The sequence below is a fragment of the Solenopsis invicta genome, chromosome 5 (genome assembly GCF_016802725.1).
Source record: "Solenopsis invicta isolate M01_SB chromosome 5, UNIL_Sinv_3.0, whole genome shotgun sequence".
Taxonomy (NCBI): domain Eukaryota; kingdom Metazoa; phylum Arthropoda; class Insecta; order Hymenoptera; family Formicidae; genus Solenopsis; species Solenopsis invicta.
In genome coordinates, this window is record NC_052668.1 from 25,390,703 (window position 1) to 25,405,746 (window position 15,044).

Consider the following 15,044-nt stretch of genomic DNA (forward strand, 5'->3'; position numbering starts at 1 on the left):
ATGAATATTTTAGTATCTCAACAAATTTTTATTTCTCAGTGTACACCCGTGATTGATATACATACATTTTGCATAAAGCTGGAATTTCTGTTTCGTTAAATTTACAAGCGTACCTCCACATCAAGTTTTTCGTTATTCGAACCATTATATCTATTATCTTTTACATCTAAAAGCTGTCAGCGAATTCTCAAAGGAAAGTCATCCAAAATTTATGCACTCCCAAAATAGTTTTCGATATGAAAATCATCGCCAATCAAATTCATTATTGCGAGTATCGTGCCATTATGGCAGCAACGACGTTGAAGGGAGCAACGATGGCGCAATATCCTTCTTTTCGCGAAATTCTCACGTTCCCGTACTCCGTCTTCCACGGAATGCCGATTATGGAGAACCAACTCGAGTATTGCCCGAAGAGAAAGAGAGAGAGAATATGTTTATGAGAAAGAGAGAAAGAGAGAGAGAGAAAACTGGCAGGAAGCGCCGATCGTGAGGGAGGGTCGCGTTCTCCAGCAGAGGGTCCGAAATCAATCAAAACATTAATTGAAAGAGCCGAGAAGACAATGGAGCTGGGTAAGGCAGTAGGTAGGTAGGTAGGTATGGATGGTCTTGATAATCGAAAGATATCCTGGCCAATAGCCGGTAACCCGCCGGAGCACGCCGAACGAGTTGGAAAAGGAACTTTCCTCCGGGCCACCCTTCCGCGAAGGGCGAAGAGGAAGATTCGCGGCACGGAGTCTTGGCGGGTTTCTGAGAAAACGGTGAGAGAAAAGAAAACGGACAATGAAAAAGAAAGAAACGCGAAAGAATGAGAGAGAGAGAGAGAGAGAGAGAGAGAAAGAGCAAGAGATTGCAACGAGAATGTCCGACGATGAAATCCTTTTTCGTAGTCATTGCATTCCTTTCTTGTAAATAACGTCGTTTACGCGACGATACGCCAGGCGATCGCCCCTCTTCGCGAGAGGGGAGGGGGTCCTCCCGCGACAAATTCGATTATCCGAGTCGATACAGAGTCGATCCGGGACGCCCGGCGTTAGCTGGCTGCTGTGGCGCGGCAAGTTAATGAACGCGCTCTCTATTCAATTGTTGACCGGTATTATTAGTACGGCGAACGTTAGCGCTTTATTAATTAACAAATCGATTTCGGTCGGTAGCGAATGCTAATTATTCAGCATCGGGTCCCGGCGCATTCGGTGCCGTTGCAAATGGTTCTTTAATGAGAGAAGCTAATTGTACGGGGTGCTCTCAATAGCGTCGCGCCGAAGGAGCGACCGGCGTTGCGCGCCGATGAAACTTTTAACGATCGATAAAAGAATGTTGCGGAATTTCGCGCAGTGTCGTCCGCGTCGTTTCCGCGCGCCCCAACAGTGATCCGCGATCGAAGGTATCTTATAGAAGAGAGAGAGAGAGAGAGAGAGAGAGAGAGAGAGAGAGAGAGAGAGAGATACCCTCCTGTATCTCTGTGAATTTTTCTCTCTTCTCAGTTCTGCCGCGCGCGTGATTCAAATTCTGCCGAAGCGATTTTGATTTATCAGACCACTTCGGAAGCGCAGATTTTGCCCCTCTAGCTCCCTCCAAGTACCGATGTACTTGGTCCGGGGTCGGTATTCTGGGACGGCACGTGCGACATCCTAAGTACACAAGGGCACATCACCATACGGAGAAAAATCTCGCAGGGAAAGGACATTCGGGGCCGACGCCCAGAAGGACGCGGCACTGCCACCTGGCGGTGTGCCCAAGGACCCACGAGAAGCTTCAATCGCCGTAAAAGCAGCCCCTCCGATCTAAGGAGGACGACGGAGAGAAAAGGGCGGAACGCGCGAGAGCGGTACAGAAACAAGAGAGACGGAGAGAAGAGGGTATCGAAGAGAGGAGAGGGAAAAGTTAGTAGCTCACCGAGGCGGACGGAGATAGAGTCCAGAACGGGGGTTGATAGACCGTCCGGGGGTGGCTCGGGGGGAGGAGGGTGCGAAGCAGGGGGAGGACAGGGCGCGATGGTCAGCTCGCGAGATACACGTTCGACGGTGCGGCCGACTTAAGAGGATTACATTTGATATTTCGATCGGGCAAAGTGGCTTTTTATTGGACATTCGCCGCGGAATTATCGCTGACTCGTGTCGAAAGGCATTACGCGCGCTCCGGCGTTATTAAATTATAGCAGCGCGGCCCGCTAGCACGCTATAATATCCGGAAAACGAGGAAAATGCCGTTTGCGAAAAAAAAGGTCTGTTCTAACCGAAGGAGAGAGAGAGAAAGACTGGCACTGCCATTTTCTGAAAGAATACTTGCGGCGAATACTCGCCCTCGATGTAATATTTGTCGGACCCTCGTTTCAAAGTTTACGAGCAACGTGTATATATATAATGCTCGGATCACACTAAAATTAAATTTATTTATTTATTTAACATTCCTCGTCGCGGACGTCGTGGGGTGGATTATTTAATACTGTCGCGTTAGGTGCAAAGATATATTTTGGATGTCCAGAGAGCCCGAACGATCGCTGTGCTTCGACTGATTATATCAAGGAGCGTTTCCTGCCCAGCAATGGCAAAATGAAAAGTCATGCACAGAACACTAATGACACGAGTTCCAGAAGCTTGTTGAACGAAACAAAACAGAAAATATAAAAATAAGCGCAGCTGTGGGAATCTACCTCTCTATACTTTATGCAACTTTTTATTCTATATTTTTATCTATTACACGTGTTTATCTATTTTTACTGCACACACACACACACACATCTATTTATATCATTACCGTGTGCATTAGTTTCATTGCAATTTTCAGTTGAGAGATACGCTGTCTCGTACACTCGGAGAAAAGTTTCTTCGAGTAGAAAAAAAATTAATTTAAATTAAAGAAATTTGATATACAGTCAAATAAAAGTTTTTTTTTTATTCGAAGAAATCTTTTGGTTGTTTCTTTTATTAGAATTAAAGAAATAGCTTGATTATGCAGCGCAAATCTTTTTTTAAATGAAAGAAATTTATTTTTAAAACCAAAGCAAGTAAATTATTTCTTATCTTTCCGTCAGCACTTTCTTTGAATTAAAAAATTAAGTATTTGTTTAAATTAAACAAATCATTTATTTGCTTTAAGAGAAGGACTAATACCGTCATTGCTTGAAATCAAATAAATTTTCCTCCAAGCTATTTTCGCTTCAAATTTAAAAAAAAAACCCCAAGTTAAAGAAACGATTTCATCAATTTAAACACAACTTTTCTCTGGGTGTGCGGAAACCATTAAAGCCGCGTAAGCGAGTTTAGCCACTTTTGCGCGCGGCGCATCGCGCGTTGTATCAAGAATCCGGGAACGATTCGTTTCATTTTTTACGAGCCCAGCATCGGAGAAATTTTTTAAAACAATAGCGAAGGCAGCGCGGCACAGTTTCGACTCGGCGGCCACGGTAATAAACCAACGAAATAGCGGCGGTAACGGCAAGAGCGTCCGTGGCGGCAGCAGCAGCAGCAGCAGCAGCAGTAGCAGCAGCAGCAGTAGCAGCAGCAGCAGTAGCAGCAACAACCTTCTCTCCTCTTTTAGCCCGCGAGGCTAATTAGCCGCGGCAATTTGTCGGTGTGAAACAAACGCGCTCGGTCGAAGGTCTCGCGCTCTCGCACGAGCTTTCTCGATTTATCCGCGCGCGCTTTAGCCGTACCTACCTACCTCCTATCGGAAGCGAACTTCAAACGAAATAATTAAGCGATTCTCTTTAGCCGGCCGGCTAACGAGCCCGCCGCCGGCTGAAACTAGTGCCAATTATCGGCATTCAAACGGACGAGTACACGCGGGTGGCCGACAGTTGAGACGTTCTCTCGGCGGGACGTCGAGACGGCGACGGTGGAGGAGGAAGAGGAGAAGGAGGAAGACGGAGAAAGAAGAAGAGGTGGGAGAGAGGGAAAGGTCTCTGATGAAGAAGACGAGCCTTCGAGAAACAAGACGGGACGCTCGTCCAGACGGACAGTTAGCTTCATTATTTCGACTTCAACTGACGCCTGACGACATGTGTGGGAATAAAACCGCGTTATGTGCGAGGAGGATGCATCTGTATCTTATCTTACGAGAAGACGAGGAGGAGAAAGAAAGATTGAAGACGCCGGTATTTCCGGTTTTCTTTAACGAAGCGGTTCATCAACGGCATTTATCCGCGCTCTGGAATTTTCTTTCCAATTTCTTAATCGAAGGTGAAGGCTTTTGATGTTCGACGCTCGATAATTCGCTAATAAAAAATCCAATTAAATGGTCGTTAAATAAATAGAGAATGCGGTGTCCGCGTCACGGTGGATGATCTCGTACGTGTCAACGATACGTATTTTATTTTTTTTTAAATGCGAGACATGTTCTTTTGAAAGAACATTCAAATTTCCGTTAAATATGTACAGAGAAAGAGGGTTGTTAACTCGATCAAGTTTCTTCAGTTCAAGTGTTTACGTATTTAAATTAAATATCTTTGAATGTATTTATATACATTTAATTTATACATATAAATACTTTAAATGAAGAAATTCAATTAAGTCGACGCGCTTAGTCCAGTCAACAATTTTTTTTTTTTCAGCGTAATAAATATGAAAATTCTGCGCTTTAAAATCCAGCAAACATGCGATGCGCACTTCGTAGGAACTCGTAAATATAAATTCAGCTGGAAAATTATTATCGAGCTGTTCTCTTAATTTAAATTTCAGAAAGATTGAAGATTCTGTTTTAGAAATTAAAAAAATAAAGTTACTATTTTCATGTCTCTTCCAATAATTATAGTATTTCAAAACCATTTTATTAACAGTAATAGCATATTTATAATTCGCTTATCTCGCGCGCAATAGGCTTTAAAATAGATTCCGAGAAGCTATATTATAATGTGCCATTTCCAACGAATCGCTCGCGAGATTGCACCTAGCGCTAATCTTCGTGAAAGCTTTGTCACGCGCTACAACCGGCTCGCTCTTGCATATTGGATGACGATATCTCGAAAACGATTCATACATAGTGCATTATGTAATCTCATAGCATTCGCTTGAGACATTACTATAAGACGATTCAATCAAGAAACGTATCTCTATTGCGCCATGAATGAGTGAAATTACCTAATCGATCTCAGACACTGCGATTTCAATTTTTTTTTTTTTCGGAGCAAGAACGTCACAAATTGGAAAGCAAGGAAATTTAAACTAAAAATTTAATTTTGCACGTTTTCTCTTTCGCTGCAAGAGGAACACAAAAAAAAAGAAAAACAAGCGCACATTAGTCTTGATGAAAAAGGTACATACCGACGAATAAATAATTTAATTAACGGCCGCAATAAAAACTTATTAAACGTCTCTTTAATTTTAATTAAACGTCTCAAGGATCGGCGTCAATTAATCGCGCTCCCTCGCAGTCGCGCTAGTCGATAATCACGCGCCGTTACGGACAATTCAGCGGGACAAAGGAATCACGAAGTAAAGGAGCTATACGAGTCATTTCTAAGGATGCAGTTAATCCGCGTCGGCTAACGGCTAACGGCAGCCCCACAACGGAATCGCCTTAAAACGCGCGACCGGTAATTGGAACAGACGTCGGTCGATGAGAGACGTGGGACCCCCGCGCGCGAGATGCAAGCGCGCGCGCGAGAAGGGGGTGAATGACTATACAGAAGTGTGCCAGCGCGTGCTTATCTGCCAAGCTAAAAAGCAAGACAGTTTATAATTAACGCGAGACTCTCACGCGACTTCTTTAGCAAATGCACGTTCATTTTATACACAGGTCTATATGCACGATCTTATCGGCGCCGTTTTATTTTCTCCGCTCCTCGCATCCTGCGTTCCGCATCTTGTGCTTCGCAAGTGCATTTCGCGAATGCCGCGCCGCGCAAGATCGAGGATCGATAGGCCGCGCTGCCTATAATCGCCGAGGCGAGTAATTCCATTCGGCTTCCCTGCGCTTAAACTAATCGTCAAAATCTCGACGCAAATATAGAGTTTTCATTCTTACTTCCGTTTGTTCCATTTTGCGCGTGATTTCTGCTCGCGTTTTACCTGTCAACAATCGCTGGGAAGCAGCGGCGAAGAAGGCCTCTCTCGTCACGAGGCAGCGAGATCCGCCTCGTCTACGCTTTCCGCGTCACGTGGCACTACACAAGACGCACGAAACGGCCACCAACTTGCGTCCACGGATCGTCTTTCCCCATCGGTGATCAGTTACCGAACGGTCGATTGATCTATCGAGAATTCTACACGAGTGCTCTCGCGAACGATGGTCTCTCCTTAACTCTCTACCCTCTCGAGCGCGCGAACTCTCTCTCCCTGCTGCGCGGCGAGGACGAAGCGTGCGTCGAGCGGTTTACCACTGGAAGTACCACGAGACCGCCGCTTCGGCGGTCGGCTGTAAACTGCCGAGTGCCGCGTGCAGCCACGGCACGCCACCGAGAGTGATAAATCCCCACCAGCTATCTAGCTACCCTCTCTCGACAGTCTCCGCCGCCACCGTCGTTCCGTGGTACCCCTACGCGCTTTTCCCACCACGTCGCAACCGCCACCACCACCACCAACGACTACCTCTCGCGTTACCCCTCACGAGCGTGTTCTCTCTCTCTCTCTCTCTCCCTCTCCCTCTCCTCGCTCTCATCCCCGGACGCTCGTTCGCGCGCGTCGATCCTTCAACTATCCGCGCTCCACCGCACAATTTAGCCTTCCTTCCTCCCTTCCCCCCGCATGGCATCACGCCGGATGTACCCCGATTCGGAATAGCGGCCGCACTCCAGTCGATTAGGCGGCGCGTTTAGGACGGCGAGTTATGAGCCCTCGATTTCCAGCGGCGACGAAGAGCAGCGAGCGCACAGAGGGGAGGAGGAGGGAGAGAGGGTGGTTGATCGACGGAAGGGATGGAACGTGCCGCTACGACGTGCCGCCACGAAGTGAAGACGACGGCGAATTGCGAGGGGATATCGATTATGGTACGCGCGCTGCCGGTGTTTGTTTCTTTTTAATTTCGCGCCTGTCGACGTCCCGCGGTGAGGGTAAGAATCGACTTTGTCCGGGATTCGATGAGGGACGTGCGCGATCGTAATCACGGCTGAATGAAGGATTCAATTATCAACGATTTATCATAATGAATACGTAATGAACCGATAAACGCCTGGCCGACTTAATCGCAAATGCGACGGAAAGGCCGACTCTAAATAAGGAAAGCAAAAATCGATTATATTATTTACGGTTCTACAGTGCAGAAGGACCCCGTTCATTATCGATATTTTTTATATTAGCAAAATATTGTTGCGTGCTGTCATTAATACAATAGACTCCCTAAATGTAATCAATTATTATAAAAAAACAATGTACTAAATGAAATCCTATTATGGAAGTGATGTTAAAAAAATTTAATGAAACTTCAACGCACACATGTAGGTCACGTTGTACATGTACAAATAGTTCAAAAATCTATTAGTAAATTACTTGTCAAGATGGGCCAAAAGTAAATTTTTTTTTAGTTTATTATAAATCGTCATATATAGTATTTTTGTAACATTTTACAATTTAACAAGTAGAAACATATTTGCCATTCCAATAATAAAATTCACATTGCATAGGAATAAAATTTTAAAAATATGAAAAAAAATAGTTTTCAATATCTTATTTTTTAATCAATAACGTTATTCATTCTATTTTACAATTAATCTTTTTCGAGTGAATAGATATCGATTCGGAGAGACAAGCTCAAGGAAGAAAATTAGGCCCAGCGTACAACAGAGGACTATTAGATATTAAGAATCAAAATCTTAGAATCAAAGAGTTTTCTCAATGAATTTAAACGTAACGCTCAATGGATACGAATAAGACGCAAGACAAATGTGCCATACAAGATTCAACATGATTTATTATTCATTTAGTGTTTATTAAGAAAAATATACTCTCTTCTAAAATTTTAATTCCTGTTCCTAATATCTAATATTTTTTTATTGTGCGCAGCGTCTTAGATTCAAATAAATGCAATATATATATATATATAATTAATATTGTATATGTAGAATTGTAGAATGTGAGAGATTACGACGTAATCATTAATTATTAGTCAACAAATAGATTGGCAGTGAAGCTAACCGTGTACGAGGGCCCTGGGTAGGATCCTTCTGAGGGACGATCACGCTGGTCGACGGTCGTGAAATAGCTGTGGAGGATTAACCTCCGGCGTGGCGCGTCTCGCTCGACGGGATACCCCGTAGAATCGCCCCTACGAATTCCACCCTGCCGTACACCACCTACACGCGAGCCGATGCAGGGGTGGTATATCCCCTCCGCGCGCGTAAAACCCCTACCCCGCGGACACGCGCTTGCCACCCCTACGAAGCCACACCTCCCATTACAAAAATTACACCGGTCGCTGATTTAGTGTTCTGCGCCGATTCACGGTGGCGCCCGTGCGCGAGGGGGTGCAGGAATCGGTGGTGGAGGAGGAGGAGAAGGAGAAGGAGGAGGGGGAGGAGGTAGGCAAGGAGCTGCAAGGCAGGGTGGGGACGTAAGTAATGAAAGGGTTGCCGCCGGCTTCGAGAATCACGGAATCATTCGCCAGATTAAATTAGAAAGGCTACGACCTTTTTTTTCCACTCCCATATACCCCGGGCCGATGAAATGGATTAAGCCATGCTTATCGTCGCCGCCGATGGCCGGCGGTCTCTTTTAATTACAGGCTGATTTATGACGTCACGTCTATCGCACGGCCGCGGGAAGTCTAGGTTACCTCTCAGGAAGTAATGTTTTCAGTGAAGAAAAAGAGCTTCGCGATCTTATCCGGTTTCATGCTTGTATTACTCCCCGCGTTAATCTCGGGGACGTTATCAGTGGAAAAAAAATAGAGGTCAGCTCTCTCTCTCTCTCTCTCTCTCTCTCTCTCTTTTACACTCGCAACGAAAAATTTCCGACGACACCGTCGTAAAAGGCGCTTTTACACCGGATGGTCTAAAGAGCGCTGCGATAAGTTTCGAGTCGACGTTTCTCCTCGGCGGATCTTCAAACCCGAGCTACAGTTACGGAGTTGTTTAATATTGAAAATTAAAGAGTTACGGCGGAATAAGTTTCGAGAGTGTAAATAGGTAATAAAACTTCATTTGCCAATTAATCTCAGGTGCACTTTAACAGAAATTTAATTGGCGACTTAATTACCGCGTTATTAAATGCCGTAAATTTAAAACATACGCCCCGGCTTACCGAGATACTCTCAATATCGAGGAAATTGAGAGGCCACGCAAAATAAAACGGCGCGCGCGCGCGCGCGCTCCGATTTTCATCGGACCGGTTTCAGGCTCGAGATTCAACGGGAGAATCCCTGGTCGACAGAGAGCAAGCGAGCGAGAGCGAGAGAGAGAGAGAGAGAGAGAGAGAGAGAGAGAGCGCATCCTACATATCGTCGTAAATCCAAAATCACTATACGACGTTCGATAATAGTTCTCCCACGAGTATCGCAAGATACTCGCGCGTTTCGAAAGCCTGCCGTTCTCCGCGCGAAGAAGGAGAAAGCAAAATGCGAGAGAGAGAGCCCGGAGAATTGCGAGAGGTGAGACAGGAGCGAAAAGTGAGGAGAGGGAGGGTGCCGGGAGGAACAGGGGTGTCGCGTGCACTTGTATGTGTGCGCCCGTACATGAGGGAGAGGGTGTACGTGTTTGTGTAGGACGAAGGGCAAGAGTGGAACGGGGGAGGCAAGGCGGGACGGGAAAGAGGAATGGGGGAGCGTACTAATCACTTCTACGGACTTTAATGGAGGTTTTCTGTACGCCGTCTACTTTGTCCACGACTTATACTACTTCGAACCCCGTTGGAGCTCGACGCGGAGCATTTGATAGAAAAAGCGGGCGGAAAGTAGCGTTACGTGTATTAAACTAAGCGGCACTCTCGCCGACCGCGCTCGCGATGCCCTTATCTCGCGAAAAAGCATTTAACGACGCGACGAGCCCGCGTCGCGCCGGCGCGACGATAAATTCCGCGTCGAACTTGAAGAAGGCGAACCACACGCGCGCAACTTACAATGCTTCATGCCGTCGCAATAGAAAATAGCTCCTCGAAAAGAACTTCGTTTCTCTCAATTTGGACTCTAAAACATAAAATCGATGAGAAAATCACTAGGGATACATGTATGTCATAAAATAATAATCAAGTAATAAATATCCTTTTGTACATAGAGAAGAAAAGGGGATGATGGAACATCGTTTTGTTTTCTTAAATAACTCAGTGGATGTTAGCGCGACATAATTCTTGTGGACAAAAGTTTGTTAGCTACAGATCACCCTGTAGGTAGAAGTTCATCGGGTGTATAGAACAAACGCAATTTACAATTTACTAAAGAGAAAAAAAAGGGTGCGTTTGTGAGATGCGAGGAGAGTCGCGGCATCCTGCAAATCCAACAAATGTCATAAAAAGAACTTTTATTTATATAAAAAACTACAAATTAATAATCCTTTGAAGATCTTACACGTTAATAAATGCTACAAAGCAAACGGATTTTATAAACATTTCACAAAATATACATTTTTATTCGCAAAAAGTATTTTCTTTGAATTAATTTCTTTGGATTAAAAAATATTTTTTTAAAATAATTTCTTCGCTCTGCACTAGTTAAGCATTATGCAATGCGACCATAAATGCGTTAATCACGATAGTCAATCAAAATGCTTTTGATTAGCAAGTAGTCCACGACGCTCTCTCGTACGTAATATAATTTTATACGTTGAATTTGTACACGTTACATCACACGTTAAATTCAATTACATTGTTTGGACGACGCAGTCAAGGCCTTCGAGTTCGACCAAAGTTAAAAAATCAATACCCAACACACTTCTCAAATTACGTGAAGAATATACACCCATGAAAATCTCTGTTACCTGCAAAATTGAAATTCAGCTTTCACAAAACGCAATAGACGCTAATGATCGTGATATCTCATCATCCCAAATCCATCTCATCCGCCCTCTCTCCTCTATACAAAATGAAAAATTATTTTATTATCGAAGAATCTTAAATGAAATATATTTTGCAAGTCTCTAATTTTTGTACACGTCGCGTCTGGTTCGTTAATTTTTTTTCTTTTTTACGAAAGTGCCGGCAACCTGTACGCCGTACAGTAGCGTTTTAGGAAGGAGAAGTATTTTAAATCTGCGCTCTCGCCTGTCCCTCGCACCTGCGCGCACGGAAATAACCACCGGGGGGATGCTGCGGATTTGGAGTGACGCAGCCCCGACAGCATCGACGCTCGCGCGGCGCGGATACTAAGAGCTTTTCTGGAAGAGCAGGGCTCCATTAGCCGACTCGCCTGTCTTCTGAGTCCATTACAAGATGAGCCGCCATCCTCCCGAATGACCTTCTCCGCCCGCGTCCCCGCTCTTTCCCCATCACCCTCACTGACAACGTCGCGATCCGCACACATTGCTCGTAGATACGCAAACTCGCTCGCTTCCTCTTCCACTCTTCCCTCCCTCCTCTCTTTACATGTACATGCACATATATATAATATATTGCGCCAGACCGTAAACACGACGCAATTTAAAAGATCAATCCCGTTCTTCGACATATATAAAGGACGGCCCCGCGTTTCCTCAGGAATCAACAAACGCGAATCGACCGCACAACACAAATTTCGCACGAAAACTATTTTTCCAGTATTGAAGCACTATGCGCAAATAACGTCTGCTACCGCGGGCGCACACACGAGCGTTCCCTAAAAAATACACATACCGCACGTAAATTTTCGCCTCGCGCGGGAATTAAATATAATCCGCATCAATTTTCATGCGCTGTTTTGATCTACACTCAATTGAAATTGAAATCTTCAGTTTTTGCGGATCGCGCTGATACGAGGAGCTTTACCATCCGAAAGATATTTACCGATCCGTGCAAATAAAAAGAAACAGTCTTATTACGCGCGAAGTGGCGTGCAATAAACGCGGGACAAGGATCGCTATTCCTCGGGCATTATTCGCAATAGAGTACTCCAGAAGGCGAACGTGAGAGGAGCACAAGTCGAAGGGGAAAAGAGAGAGAGAGAGGAGTGGAGGGGAGAGGGATGCTGTGCCAGATGTACTTAAACTAAGAGCGCCCGTTCCGCCGCGGCGTCCTCTGATTTATTCACTCCGTGAAATTTTTACTCCCTCCGCGCCGGGCCTCCGCGGGCCTTCGCTGCCCCAAACCGACATACGTCTTTGGAGTTGCTATGCGCGCAAGACACCACGGGCCATCCACGAGACTTCCCGGATAGCTGCCGCGTCTCCCGAGGTATTCCCGTGCCGGCAGTACTTTTCGAATAGTAAAAATCCTTCGAAATTCTACGCTTCTGCAAAATTGTCGTCTCTCCGCCGAGTCGCGTCGGCTCCGATACATCCCGAGAGCTACAGATTAATACTTGATCATCCCCCCGTGGATATTAACAAACTTATTCATGATACTGCCTTTTTTAGTATGACACATACCGCAAAAGCGACAAAAAATAATATGAATGATTGATCGTATATTATCTATATGTATAACGTGTTTTATCTAGATAGAACCGTATTTTTTTTTTTATCGTATGTTGTTTCTCCAAGCTATCTTTACACAGTGAAAAATTGTGTTGAATTTTCTCCATCGTTCGAAACGATCTATCCGAATTTTCGTGTTAATTTAATACAAGATGAATTTGTTGTTATAGAAAGTACAAATATTAATGTGCACCAAATTGACACAAATATGTAACACTTTGACACAATTTGGAAACAAATTATGAAAACATATTTCTTGAGTAATATTTGAAATATGTTAAATTAAAATACAATCAGTAATACACAAGAAATGCCACATTTTTCGGTTGAAGCGGATCTTGGTGCTTAATATAATAATATTTTCATATCAATTAAATATATTTTGTAGTTCTATAAAATGCGTACTGATATGATACTATTGCATTTAAGCCTTTTTTAAATTTTTAAGGCTTGTAGCATCATTAAATTTAACACTCAAATCAATTTCAGATATTGCAGCTTCAGTTTATAATTGCGTTGTAAGTCTGAATTTTAATTTATACACCTAAAAAATATATTTAATAACAATAAGCACCAAGATAATTTCGATCATAAAAACGGCATTTCTTCTTATTTACATATCGTCTGATATTTAATAGCGAATTTGATAGAACTGCATTAATCGACACTGCTGCATATTAAAACTGTCGTACACCAATGTAATCAAAGTGTAAAAATGTCATATCACATAATCTTTACACAAGAAAAGATTGGTACCAAATTAACAATTATATTCTCATATATAAGCAGGAGTATAAAATCTTGAATAAATTTGATAATTTTAAGCAGACTTAACTTGTTTAAATAAATTTCTTCATGTAAGGAATTATGTCTGTTTACAATTCTTTCAAGATTTTATATTCTTGCTTACATATGAGAATATGATTGTTGATTTGATAATAATTTTTTTCTGTGTTACATTCAATGAGAAAAGTGTTTGACATTTATCACTACTATATATGTAATTATATGGTAAAATAATTACGATTAGACTTCCCGTTTTTATAGCTATTACTACTACCATATAATAACATTATGTTTATCATTTTATACTTTAACAAAATTTTACTATAAATTTTGATAATTCCAAATACCGAGAAATGTTGAATATCAATTCAACACAAAATAAAAAAATACAGTATGTTAAATTATTATAACACTCAAGTATCTTTAAAAATCCAGAAAAGTTTGAGCCAGAACTGGTTTCAACACAAACATAACATGCTTTTTTACTGTGTACGTAAAGTAATTTATGCTGAGACCAACGTAAAAAAATAAAATATATAAAATAAAATACTGGTGCAAGATAAAAGTGCAAGATAATGTACTTTTCTACAAGAATTTGTTCTTTCATGTAAAAAAAAAAAAAAAAAAAATAATTTCTTTTCCAGTTGCAATACCCAAGTGTCTTATATTGTCTTATTTATTTATTTCATTATACGAAAAGGTAGCAAAGAATAAGTGAAGAATATAAGCGGGGAAATAAGCGGGCCCCCTGCAGGATAAGTATGACTGTTCAAATGTAAGCTCCGGCTCGCAAGCAGTCTGTCCTTCCGGCAATCACTTACCGGCTAATGCATTACTTGCGAGAGAGTATACGAGCACTCACGCGATTACATACTCGTCAAGTATCTGCCTTTCGGTCGTATCTTCGGTCGGATTCTTATCCGCGGTAACATCGGCATCCCCGCGACTGCGAATCGCGGTAAGCTGCGGTATCTCGCACGGAACAGCGGAACAACGACGGTACACGTGTCAATCCCCGGACCGACGCCGACGTAAAACTTTTCCTACGAGGGAGGGAACGAAATTCCAGCGCCCCTGCCTCACGCCCGGGATCGCGTTCGCGCGAGTGCGAAGCGCGAAACGCGGAATAATGGAGCGCGCATCGAGGGTATTTGCGAGACAGTAATGAATAAATTGTTGGACGCGCGCGCCTGTACACGGCGACGGCACCGAAAAGCCAGGCAGACAGACAGGCGGGCAAGCATGTGGGTGGATGGATATTGCTTAGCCCGCGCGCGAGAGAGAGGCTAGGGAAACCCCTCTTTCCTATATTATTCTCCCTCAACCCTCTTCAGATCTCGTTCAGCGACTGCGCCGAGTGACGCGCGAGCGTTCAAGTGCCGGTAAACTCGGCGTTGCTTTGCTTTACGTTCTCCGATCCGTTACAAAAAGAAAAAGAAAAAAAAAGTAAAAAAAAGGCTGGAACCACGAAGCGATGGGTAAAACGTTTCCTTCGTGATACAAGCGCCGCGATGTCGCGGTAATTACCGCCCGATCGGTCGCGAGGGAGCAACGTCGAGGGTCATTAGCGGAACCTAATCGGCGTAGTTAAATTCGTAATGCGATGCGGTCGCGAAATCGATTACTTCGCCAAATCTAAATGTGCCGGGCGCGATTACGAATTTCGAGATCGGTTGATCGACCGACCGACCGATCGATCGATCAATCGTGCGATCCATCCGTCCGTCATCGCGCAGGATTGTCGGCGTCGACGCAAAGCGAGTAATCCCGTTCCCGCTCCTCGTTCCATCTC

At 43.8% G+C, this 15,044-nt stretch overlaps 1 protein-coding gene and 1 long non-coding RNA gene across 7 annotated transcripts in view; one reads left to right on the top strand and one right to left on the bottom strand.

Annotated features, from left to right (window-relative positions):
- The window catches only part of LOC105195275, a 287,417-nt gene that overhangs the window by 203,481 nt on the left and 68,892 nt on the right, over positions 1-15,044 (top strand). The window lies entirely within an intron of this gene.
- Positions 1-15,044, bottom strand: part of LOC105195272 (LIM domain only protein 3) — a 75,325-nt gene that overhangs the window by 19,459 nt on the left and 40,822 nt on the right. Inside the window, exon 2 of one of the 3 annotated variants that reach the window (XM_011160638.3) lies at positions 9,984-10,050. The exons of 1 other annotated variant lie outside the window; for it this stretch is intronic. In XM_011160638.3, the coding sequence (XP_011158940.1) occupies positions 9,984-9,993 (10 nt within the window). In that variant the 5' untranslated portion in view covers positions 9,994-10,050. Of the gene's footprint in view, positions 1-6,005; positions 6,401-9,983; positions 10,051-15,044 lie in introns of those variants that run through there. One more of the 3 variants, XM_011160640.3, reaches the window with a different exon arrangement.